This window comes from Hippocampus comes, unplaced genomic scaffold (assembly GCF_001891065.2).
Source record: "Hippocampus comes isolate QL1 unplaced genomic scaffold, H_comes_QL1_v1.1 scaffold168, whole genome shotgun sequence".
Taxonomy (NCBI): Eukaryota; Metazoa; Chordata; class Actinopteri; order Syngnathiformes; family Syngnathidae; genus Hippocampus; species Hippocampus comes.
In genome coordinates this window covers 1,170,762-1,182,785 of record NW_017805955.1, presented here as the reverse complement: position 1 = coordinate 1,182,785, position 12,024 = coordinate 1,170,762, and the positions used below count along the sequence as shown (strand labels likewise).

Here is a 12,024-nt window from a genome sequence, read left to right as displayed (position 1 = left end):
TCTTTGGGGATTTTTTTCTCTTTTAATCTTGACCTGAGTTTTAAAAGGGGGCCATATTGAATGTACGCTGGCCTCTGTGGTGTCATTTCCCATTGACACTCAAGAAACCAATGAAAAAAAATGGAACCCTGTAGTTTGTACGCGCACACAAAATTGGCACAAAATTCAGATCAAATGGTAAAAATTAAAAAATAAATAAATATTTTTTTAAAAATTGGTGATCGAGTGACAGAAGGGAGCCTGTCTTGAGGCAGCCCTGCGCCCAAGTCATCACCTCATCAATTACACATAGACGTTGAGTCTTAAGTTGCTGGTGTCCAGTGAAATATCAGTCAATTATTCACACGTTACACTCAGTCAGTCAGTCAGTCACTGACACCCAAAAACACAATTTATTTTTTTTGTCATTATCACACCGGGAAAAAAAATGGGGCATTTATCAACAGCTTCTTAACATTGAACATCTCATGTTTCGGAGTTGTTATTTCTGTCTACTTCTACGCTGCGAGCTAGCGATGCTTCCAGTTGAGCGTCCACACTGTTGAGGGATTGTGCTTTTAATTACTTTGGTCAACGGCGCACAACAGCGAAGGCAGCTGTCAACAAAGCCTTGCTGTCGTCACTCGTGAAGAAGAAGCGGAGGAGGGCAAGTTACAGCGCATTACGGATAATGCTGAGAGGGCAATATGGCTTGTGAGTGAATCGGAAGGCCTTAAAGAAGATATTTCACGTTATCGAGAAATCATCGAAAATTAAATGCATTGCTGAAGATTACGTTGGTTGATGACCCAGCCGCCTGAATGACAATATAAATTAATAGATGATGGATTTATTCTTTTTTTTTTTTTTTAACTCATCACTCAGAGTTGGATGGGCGGCCTTCATGACTTAATACCAAGCGTACAATCTTACCTTAAGTCCACGGCTCCCTTATTTGTGCTCCACTGATTCTGTGTACGCCACCTGACCAACACAGTGTCAGGTTTCCGCATTTCAAAAACGCCATCCAGGGCAGGTGGAGCAGACCTGAGGTGAACTCAACCCAGGATGGATTTTGTCAAATGCCTTGCTGTCGTCACTCGTGAAGAAGAAGCGGAGGGAAACCTCATCAGGTACACTTGCACAATACAATCTAATATTGTGGTCATTTTGTTGAAATACCATCTCTCAGTTTCGCTTTCACAAAAAAAAAAAAAACTATTAAAAAAAATTTAATATAACAAAGCAGGTCACCTTTAAACTACGGCGGCACGTGACCAGTATTTTTTCATTTCTCATTTGTCCGGTAAAACATCAGTAAATAAAGCATAAGCCATACACGAATAGACTTCGTGTATGGCAGGGGTGTCAAACTCATTTCACATGTTGGGCCACATACGGCCTCGGTAGATGTCAAGTGGGCCGGACCATTAAAATGATACAATACTTTGCTATAAATAACCAAAACAATTGTCTTTCCTTTGTTTTGGTATAAAGAAGCACAAGAACATTAGGAAAATGTTGAAATTTAATGAACATATCTTTTACAAAACATTTCATGAAGCACCTTACATTTCCTTCGACAAATGTGCAATTTACTTTTATCATTCACATATATGCATTGCAACTGATCCCACTGATTGTACAAACTTTAACAAGTAATTGGTATTGAAAAATATAGTAATGCACTTTAAGATTAAACAAGATTCATAAAGAAAGCAAGTTTTAAAGCATTTACACGTGCATATAAAATCTAAATGTAATCCCTGCCTACACCTTACAAACTAAGGAGAGTGCTATTAAATGTGTAAATTTGAGAGTGCTATTGATAGCGTCTGCTGTCATGGGTCTGTCTCAGTGACAGACTGAGGCTGCTGTTGTCTTCTTCTCTGATCAAAACAGTGTCCCCTTGCGGATACTCAATGAATTGCACCTGATTAAAAATATTAATTCTGTGTCTTTAATGCATTTTTTTCACTTTTACATTATCCTGCGGGCCTGATTGAACCTACTTGCGGGCCGGTTCCGGCCCGCGGGCCGTATGTTTGACACCGATGCTTTACATAATCATCTCGCGGGCCGGATTAAACTCCTTTGCGGGCCGGATCCGGCCCGCGGGCCGTATGTTTGACACCCCTGTTCTAGATTGAGACTGTGAAAATCATGAGTATTGGGATTTGACCACTATTAGTGTTAGGGTTTGGACTCCTTTGATGTAGGGTAAGAGTTAGACTCCTGATTTACAGTTCGGGTTCATTGCCTTTATTTGGCATTCAGGGTAGTCCTCAGCATTTGATTGGTTTCGAGTAGGACTTAGTCTCCCAATTTAGAGTTGGGATTAGTCACCTGATTTCGGGTTAGGCTAGTCCTGTTTTATGATTATTCATAGTTTGTGATTTAGGGTCAGACCCCTGATCTGAAGGTTAGGGTTTGACCCCCAGCCCAGTTTTGAAGCAACCACGACGTTTTTATTTATTTTTTTTTTCTGGTGAAAAAATTGTACCTGTCATTGTAGTGGTGAGCGGCACAAATGTGGACGAGAGGCTTAAAGCTGCTCGGGAAAGGAGAGAAGAACAACAGAGGTTACTCGGTACGTGGCGGGTTACTTCCAATCGCCCCTTGGATGAAAAAGTGAGTGACTCCATTTCGACGTTTGTGGTTCCCACGTCAAGCCTCACGGGTGCACAGCAGGTATGAGCGGGAGCAGCGAGCCAAGCTCCACTACGAACAGCAGCTACAGGAGCGCCAGAAGAAGCTTCAGGAGCAAAAACTCAAGGAGGACAGGAGACGCGCTGCCGTCGAGGAGAAGCGACAGCAGCGTCTCAAGGAGGAAAAAGTGAGTTCTTCAAAAGCGAACGAAGCCTTGAGCAAGTCCTAAATTAAATCCCGCAAAGATTTTGCAACTCAAGTCAAGTGACAGTCCCCATAAATTGCAAGCAAGTCCAGTCAAATCATGACTGTTTTACAAACAGCGTAAAATCTCGGCGTATCAACTGTTATAGGTCATGGGAAAAAAAATCTGCAGTGCAGCAGAACCACAAAGGGTGAACCGCGATAATGCGGGAGATGATTGTAAATAATACTGTACATCAGGGCTGCCAAACTCACTTTTGAGTTGCGTTTTCCCTCAGAGGGCCGTTATGATGTTTAATCTCATTATCGCATTATTACTTGTAAGGGTAACAAAATGATTGCAAAACCTCTTTTTATTACACATGACAATTTGACATTTCGGTACATTTTTTTTAGCAAGGCTCATGCAAGTTGACACACATGATTTTCTTTCGGAGGGCCAGATCTGGCCCCCGGGCCTTGAGTTTGACACCTGTGCTGTACATCTAGTTCATACTATACGTAGGTGACCGTCTTTTTCCAAATGCAAGGAGCGAAATGAATCTGCCGTGCGCCGGACCCTGGAAAAGAGCCAAAGAGCCCAACAAAACTTCAGCCAAAACGTGAGCGGCAGGAAGCCCGCTAAAAACGGTAACACAGGAATCCAACATCGTGTGTGTGTGTGTGTATGTGTTCTCGTGTTTTGAAACTTTCTATTCTGATGTGGCTTCACTTTTCCTGGCACGTCTGATCTTAAACTCTGCGCTGATCCATCCACACATTAGCTCCACGTCACATAGTGCTCAGCACATGGGAGAAGAACCTGGTGAGTCGCCTGCTAACTCCCACAAGCTCTTATCTGGCACGGAGCAAGAGTGCTGTTGGTCAGTCGGGAGAAGAAGGTACTGACCCCAGCTAGTTGCAATGCATCATGGGAATGGCTTGCCAATTAAAAAAAGCAACCTAACTTCTTCTGCGTTCTTTGATGACTAATACTTTTCTTCTCCCACTCTCCTCACACGCCTTCCCATTCTGTCCGCTCTTTTCCCTTCTAACGATCCCTGCACATTCCCCACCATAATGGCAATGAATCCCGGCTCAGTTGTTCATATTTGTCGCCGTGCAGTTTCGTTTTACTCCACGACCAGTAGCAGCCCAAGCGGCACCCAGCAGAAGCTCCAGGATCACAGACCACAGATCCAGAGGCCCCAAAACCAGAGAGCCCAAGACCGGAAACCCCAGATTCAGAAACCCCCAAATCAAAGGCCCCAGATTCAGAAACCCCAGAACCAGAGACCACAGGACCAGAAACTGCAGAAACCCCAGAAACCCCAAATCCAGACATTACAGAAGCAGAAACCCCAGATCCAGAGAACTCAGAACCTGAGACCCCAGAGCCAGAGGCCACCGCCGCCACATCTGAGTCCCAGCCACAGCCAGAGAAGAAGCACCAGCGGTGTACAGGTGACATTTTGACAAGATCTACAAAGATAGATGTTTAGTGTCACAAGGACTTCGTGGGATTCGTAAAAGTATATTGGCCCATTCTTTGTTGATGTGCATCTTTTTACATTCTATGACTGTTTTTGGTTTAGCCCAAAGCAAGCACACCACACACCGCTAACAAGAAGACTCCAAACATGGGTCCACCTACTCGTTCGCCTACAAACCGTAACGCGGCAACTAAAACGAGCAGAACGGCGTCATCGCCCTCTCCGGAACGGTAGGTGAACACAAATCGTGTCACGTGACGACACCACGAAACATCTTTCCATCTCTCTCGGAAGGGCTCACAGGAGATCAGGCCGGCAGCACTCCATCCCTCTTCAACTGGACCTCGAGTCGGTTCCCGAGGAAGACGTTCCAATTTGCAACTCTGCCCTGTCACCTGGCAACTCCAGGCCCGCCAGGGCCTCCACCGAAGACAACATGGAGGATTCGCCTGAGACTCTGAGCCGCGAGCCGGAAGTTGAGAGCAGAACTGCCGGAGATGGCAGTGAGTACCGACAAGGGAATTGATTCTTGAATGAGATGCGATGACGATTGAAATTGCGTTCCCTCATTAGGGTCCTCCGTGATTCTTGCAAATAAATCCAGGATTTTTCATTGAATAGGTTTAGGTGTTGGGGTTAAAGTTGAAGTTCGTTAAAATCCTAACCCAAGAAGGAATGGACCCCTGATTGGGCTTTTGGGCGTCAGACCAGGACGAGGGTTAAATGAGCTGCGATGATAACGAAGAGAGGTCTTTTTCCCTGATCAGGTCCCTCCACGATGCTTTCTGCTCCACCCAAAGCCCTGCTGAGGCCCTTGAATGGTCCGATCAACCCAGAAGAGGCCTCTGGAGAGGCTATGCTGCTCGGGGAGCTGGAGGAGCAGGAGCACTTGGCAGCGGCTGAAGCTGAAAGGTAAGCGAGGATCATGGCACCACAGCCCAGACTCATGAGATTAATTTGCCCTGGCCTCAATCTCCAGGCGCAGTTGGGAGGAGCTGCAGCGCCGCAGAGTCGAGGAGCGAGCCCGGCAGCGGGCTGAGACCGAGCGTCTGATTGCGGAAAAGCAAAGACGCGAGGAAGAGGAGCATAGGCGGGCCGAGGAGGAGAGAGCTCAAGCCATGCGTGAAGCGGCTCTTCTGCACAAGCAGGTGGGCGGCATATGCATCGCCAACATCCCTGAAGATCACCAAACACGTTCCGTTAAACCCTAAAACTAAGTTCAGATGAACAAACCTAACTGGGGGTCGGCAAAAGAAAACTGGGTTTTAACTCTGTATCTTACTTCAAGGGGTACGACGCTAACTTGAACTGGACCCCCCTAAGTCTGAGCCAGGGGTCTAACCGAAATTTTAACCTTGGACCCTAGACCAGAATCTTAGGTGTAACCCAAGTCCCGAACTCCTAAAATGAGCCAATAATGCTAAACCTCAGTGTGAAAGGAAAATGCAAAAAGCGGTGGTCGACTGTAGTCCCGAACTGCAGCTGTGGGGGTCTTGAGTCACATAGCTGGACTCAAATCAGACTAAAGCCAGCAAGCTGAGGACGTTGGACTTGCTTGGCGAAGACTCCAGTTGAATTGGTATTTCGAAGACTAGGCTGGTCTTATACGGCATGCCATGACAGCCACTTGACTTGGAAATCTGCATTTTCAAGACGGTGAGCCATCTGTGTTGTTTTGGCAACACACTAGTAAGCTGTAGTGTGGAGGGCAGAGGCCACCGCTTAAAGCAAGTACATATCATGAACGGAGCATTAGAAATAAATGCATTTGAGAACAAAAAATCAATTTGAATCAGTAAATGGATTTTGATTCAAAAGATGTGAGTGCATCAAACCAAATCGTTCTTCTTAAAAAAATATAGGATGCACACCCCTAATTATGCTTTTGATACAATTGGAAAGACAGAAAAGCAACATGCAAGGTTTGCAGCTCAAAGATGAGACACAACAACGACTTTTGGCTTGCTCGACATGCTTAAAATTTGGTGGGGACTCAACTGTACTTGCTTGCTTTTTTTTTTTTTTTTTTTTGCACAGTAATTTGGGACTTGCTTGAACCTTGTAGGTTACTTGATATTTCCTTTTGACTTGTGCATCGGTGACCCACTCCCACACCATGACGGCTGCAGAGGGAGGAGGAACAAGCCAGAGAGCGGGAAAAAGCGGCCCAGGTGCAGAAGGAGCGTGAGCTGCTCGCGCAGAAAGAGGAAGCCGAACGCCAAGTTCGAAAAAAGGTGACTTTTTTATTTTTATTTTGTTCAATTGCAAGAACCATTCACACCTATGGACATTTTACAGTCTTCAATTTACCAAAGAAGCTTGTTTGGGGAAATCTAAGTAGGAGGAAGACCAAGTACCTGGAAAAAAACACAGTTCTTGTTTTTATTGTCAGTATAATTAGCAGTAGTGATAGTCGTTGTGATAGGATAAAAATGGATCCAAACGCATGTGTCACGTGCCTCACCCCTAAGCGGTTGGGGGTTCACCACCTTTGCGGTACCTGAACCTGGCAACCTTTTGTAGCGAAACAAAGTCTTAAGTGTCTGAGCCTGTTGATCACACAAGCCTTCTGTCTCGACAGAGAGCTTGAATACTATTCCAAATGTAAGCATATGACATTCAAAGCTCTTTGGCCCCTGCAGCGGCTGGAGGAGATCATGCGGAGAACCAGAAGAACAGTTTCTCCTGACACGGTGAGGCTGGCCCAGCAGGGTCTTGTGACGCGCACAAACATTGCAGCTCATTGTCTCAAACCGCCTGGTTACTTTTGCTTGTGCCCGCAGAAATCAGTGACGGTGAGCATCTTACCGAAGGAGAACAATGAGCCTCCTGTGCAGGATGCCGTCCAGCCGCCGGCGGGTTCCAGGCCCTCGCAGGCGGTAACGGATGACAAGGAAGCCAATGATGACATGGTGCCTGTGGTGGCCTTCAAAGAGCGCAGGTCTCTCCGGACTCTCACCGGTCTGGAAGACATCCAGACACACCAACGAGCAGGTGAGACGACGCCATAAGATCCAAAGACAAAAATGTTTGGAATTGCCTTTGCTGGTGTGTCCACGCTTCTCTGCGAGTTGATGGATTATGAATTTCTCTCATTCATTGCTGGTTCTAATATTGTCTCCCTGATGTTTATCCTCAGAAGTCATTTGATCTACGCCGTCACAGACAAGCACGAAAGTCACCACTATACTTTGAGGACTGTGATAACCACTATCTTCTTCTATGTAAGATTTCAAGCAAATGTCCTAAAAGGATCAATTCAGCACAGCAGGAATATCAATTCATTGTGGCTTTTGCCCCCCCCCCCCCCTGACTTCACATCACAATTGTGGACACTGTCGTCCTTTGTGTATTTACAATCACACCACACTTTTGGTTATTTGTTGCTGTCAAAGTGCTTTCTGTTCAGAATGATAACATTTAATCCTGTCTGTAGTGTGAGCAATTTATAAGCTGCTACAGAACCCTAAAGTAGTTCCCAAAGACTTTGCTTTTTTTAAGTGTCAGGTAATGTATTTTTGCACAAATAGCTGTGGCTTTGCGTAATAATAATCATAATATATGCAATCTTTATCAAGGTGATTGATGATATTTTATTCTTGTTACATGAAGGCGTACGAAACAAATCAACATTTAATGATGTTAAGTTTTTGTTACTTGTTAGTAAAATTTTAACTAAAATGCACAAGTTATGCTATTTGTTTAAGGCTGACTGTGTCTTTGTTGACTGTAAATATTGTTACATTTACGAAATGAGATGCCTGCCTATATTGTATATCATATGAATATTGAAACTGCTTTGCCATCCTTCAAACTTTCAAACCAATAAAAAAAATGGAAACTGGTCTGATTATTCCTGTTCGACAGCAACGTAACGTTTCAAAATCACAGGCTTGGTTCACGTTAGCCAACTTGTTTCGGTAGACTTTTTGCTCCCTTTCTTGTCCTGCTGGGGGCAGCAGCACAGACCGGAGGGCGAGGAGGACGAAAACATAAAACGAAGAAGAGAGGGAACGCGTCGCTCGCGCAGCCATGTCAACGCTCGAGTGTTTTGCTTATGATCTCGCGCTACTCTTGGCCGAATAAATCACACGTAGACCGGGGAAAGTACCGGAAAGTCACGCCGATAAAACAGATACTGAGTGGTTTCGAGGTGTGTGGGGGGCGGGAAAAGAGGAACGGTCTCGGACCCCTTCCTATACTGTAGTTAGGTGACGGTGAACGGTGTGGTGCACTGATTGATTACACTGAACCCAAGAATCACAGAGTTACTACGGGCAGTTACGCGAGCCGGCTTTCCTTCGTTGCGCATTTTGGCATGGTTATTTTAAATATCCGTAGTGCATTTCTGACCGGCTTTAGACGTCAGCTGGTCATTTGACCAGCAGGTCGTTTGAGCGCCAAAAGGGACAAGCGTTTGACTTTACGTATGACGTCACTCCCGGCAAAGCTAAGCTAACGTTAGCACGCTAACGTAGCTAGCTAAATGACAGACTTCGGGGATGCCTGCAGGTAAGTTTACATCAGTTTTTTTTTTTTGGGTGGGGGGGCGTCTCCACAGTGACTTAAATTTCCAAGGGTAAATGCAGCGTCGCTCCACTTTCTTCATATCTAAACGTCATCATGACGTCTTACGTACTTCCGGTAAAGGTAAAGGCTTTCACAGTCTCCACCACTTGTAAACAAACACATCTATGTTGACAGTCTTAATATCGCCTCTGTTCAACAATTATTTTTGGAAAGACATTGATAAAAACCTTTTGGGGTTTATCTGATGACAAAGCCCACACACATGTTCTAGTCCTAAGACTAAGACGAAGAAACGGAATTTTGGAGGCAAGCGTTCAACAAAGTGCTTTCCACACGTCTTAAACGTCTGAGACCATATTAACATGCCAGAATTGCTCCGTTGCCTAGTACCCAAATCAAATGTCAGGTGATTGCCATCTGGAGTCACTCTATTAGTCCATTGATTTGACTTTGCAGCCTTTTCCAGAAGCTGTTGTCCACTTTGTGTGCTACATTCACATTACAGGTGGGAGTACCTGGACAGCGACCCAGGACGGACTGGAAGATACATTTGATAAGCCAAATAAAAAAAAGTCCAAGAAGAAAAACCCCGAAAACAAAGAGAGCATTGTGGTAAGGCATTGTACTCATGTATTTGTCTGCTGTTTGCACGTCATATGGCCTGCTTCCCATTCTGTTCAGTGGAAACCTACTGCTCGACCTCCAGTAACTGTCATGAAAGTGTAAAAATTAGTCAACCTTCTTAAAATTGTAAAAACATCCAGTCAACTATTCACTATCCCCTGCAAAACACTTGCATTCGAGAAACTGAGATATAGCAAGATAATGTCGGCCCAAAAGTTTTTCTCCCCCTGACTTTCGCGGTTTATTCTTCCAGAAAATGCTGCTCAAATGATTTTCCTTCTCTTCAGCTTCAGACTCTCAAGAACCTCCATCTCAGGAAGGACGGGGAGTCCGATGACGACGATGCGCATCATCCGCAACACGACGACAACGAATGTGAAACAGCCACAAACGTTAACAACGAAGAGGATACTCCGCCATCGAAAGCTAAGAGGAAGACTAAGAGGGAACTTCCCGGCCGGCCTTTGCCCGACAATGTCGCCGGCTCAGAAGCAGATGGCGTACAGAAGGAGGCCAGACGCGGGAGTAAGAAAGGCAAACGGAAAGAGGACGCCAAGGGAGATGACGACAAGGACGGTGAGGACCTGCTGAGGGAGTACCAGCAGCAGATGGCGCCAGAAGCTGAAGAGCCACAAGGGAGTGAGGACGTCGGGAAGAAGAAAAAGAAGAAGAAACTGAAATCTGCCGCCACCGAGTCGGATGTTGGGTGAGTTTTCATTGGTTTACTTTGATTCATTTGTCTCTTTTAATATTCCCGAGACACTTTTTTGATTGATTGATTTTCTGTCCATCAGGGATCATGACCAGGGCGATGATGTGGAAAGTGACTCGAAGGAGAGGAAGAAGAAGAAGAAAAAGTCAAGTAAATAATACATTTTGTGTTATACAACGTTCAGGATTCTCGCTCCCCAGCCATTTCTTCCGGGGGGAATCCCAAGGCATTCCCAGGCCGAGACCGCAACACCTCATCACGGAGGTGTCCCGGAGGCATCCTGATCAGAAGCCCGATCTCGTCCAAATGTTTTGAGACCCAGAGAATTTTGTTTTTTTATAATAATACAAGCACTGAATTTAACAAAAGAAAGACAATACTCTCTGCCACTTTTCAGCCGCGGAGGAAGGGAACGCCACCGAGGTGCCTAAGAAGCCTGACCTCGATGGAAATGACGGCCTGGTGCTGGGGGTGTACGTGCACCGGACAGATGGCCTCAAGACGGACTTGCGCGTCTCGCATCCCATGGTGAAGGTCCACGTGGTGGATGACCTGACGGGCCAGTACGTCAAGAAGGAAGACAGGTAAGGTATTGTCCCGTTGAGTTGAGGATTGTCGTGCATCCGGAGAATATTCCCAGTGCTTCACTTTTCCCACATTTCACGGCATTTTTCAAAATGGAATACAGTGCCGCGTATTCACCCACCCACCCAATTTTGCGCTTCATGGCCGTGAATACATATCCACTTGATTTTTCATTTTTGTCATTCTCTTATAAATTCTCTCAACTCTGAAAACAAGATCAACATTTTCCCATCACATTTGTCGTCGTGTGTAATCTTCTGAACCGGCCTGTATCTTAACACCATGATGGACGTGTAACACTGTTGGCCACTTCAGCCATCGCCCCGTGTCGTCGTTTTACGAGCGAGACACCGTGGAGCACATCCTACCCATCATGACGCAGCCATTTGACTTCAAGAAGAACAAGTCGGTCGTCCCTGAGTGGAAGGAGCAGATCATCTTCAACGAGCCCTTTGCGCACTTTGTCGGGCGGGATCCCGAGAGCCCAAAAGTTGTCCTCTTCTTTGAGGTGACTCACACACAAAAAGCTCGCTCACATAAAACGTCATAGCCTCTTTTTTTTTTTTTTTTCCCCTCCACTCAATAATTGGTTGCTTTCCTTCCCCCCAAGATCCTGGACTTCCTCACCATGGAGGAAGCCAAAGCCAACGTTGATGTTGCCATCCCTGAACGAGGATTCAGAAAGATCGCGTGGGCTTTCCTGAAGGTATTTTCTTTCACTCTTCGTTGTGGACTCATCGTGGAAAATTGATTTTTAATTGAACTAGTTTCATCATGTCAGTATTTCGTACTGAATCTCTTTCAAAAATCGAATATGTTTGTGCACACCTGGTTTTAATTGTTTTAAAAAATGCAGCATATGTCAGTTTTTGCTTTCCTTGCACTTTTTATTCAATTTTATTTTTTTTAAACCTTCAGCCAGTTGGCGCCAACGGCGTGCTGAACACGGGCAGCAAAATCCGCCTGCAGCTCTACTACCCGCCCACGTCGGCCAAGAGGCAGCCTCGCACCATCGAGGTGTTGGAGTGGTGGCGGCATCACCCGCGCGTCAAATACGCGTCCACCCTCTATGTCACAGTGAAAGGCATCAGACTACCTCAGCACGTGAGTAAGAAGACAAAAATAGCTGCCGTATGGTTGCGTCAAAATGAACACATCCCTCAAATGGATGCTGAATAGACGGTCGTGCGTAAGTACGCAAACTGCACAAACGGCGCCATCTTGTGGACGCCTTTGGGCGTTCAGCAAACAGCGAACGCTAGGTTTAAA

The 12,024-nt window shown here is 45.6% G+C and overlaps 2 protein-coding genes across 3 annotated transcripts in view; both read left to right on the top strand.

The window, feature by feature from the left end:
- Nucleotides 1-1,047: 1,047 nt before the first annotated feature.
- On the top strand, nt 1,048-8,148 carry LOC109528132 (ensconsin-like). Its single transcript, XM_019890437.1, has 14 exons — nt 1,048-1,112; nt 2,421-2,569; nt 2,652-2,815; nt 3,363-3,462; nt 3,597-3,713; nt 3,938-4,275; nt 4,407-4,534; nt 4,599-4,807; nt 5,072-5,216; nt 5,284-5,452; nt 6,434-6,538; nt 6,947-6,997; nt 7,088-7,298; nt 7,444-8,148. Exons 1-14 carry the CDS (start codon nt 1,048-1,050, stop codon nt 7,452-7,454), a joined length of 1,962 nt encoding a protein of 653 aa, XP_019745996.1. The 3' UTR covers nt 7,455-8,148.
- Nucleotides 8,149-8,317: 169 nt separating this feature from the next.
- The window catches only part of ahi1 (Abelson helper integration site 1), a 30,313-nt gene continuing 26,606 nt past the window's right edge, over nt 8,318-12,024 (top strand). For both annotated transcript variants that reach the window (XM_019890539.1, XM_019890538.1), the window contains exons 1-8: nt 8,318-8,816; nt 9,340-9,446; nt 9,746-10,164; nt 10,253-10,320; nt 10,568-10,754; nt 11,071-11,263; nt 11,366-11,461; nt 11,674-11,859. In XM_019890539.1, coding sequence (XP_019746098.1) covers nt 8,807-8,816; nt 9,340-9,446; nt 9,746-10,164; nt 10,253-10,320; nt 10,568-10,754; nt 11,071-11,263; nt 11,366-11,461; nt 11,674-11,859 — 1,266 coding nt within the window. In that variant the 5' untranslated portion in view covers nt 8,318-8,806. The remainder of the gene's footprint in view (nt 8,817-9,339; nt 9,447-9,745; nt 10,165-10,252; nt 10,321-10,567; nt 10,755-11,070; nt 11,264-11,365; nt 11,462-11,673; nt 11,860-12,024) is intronic.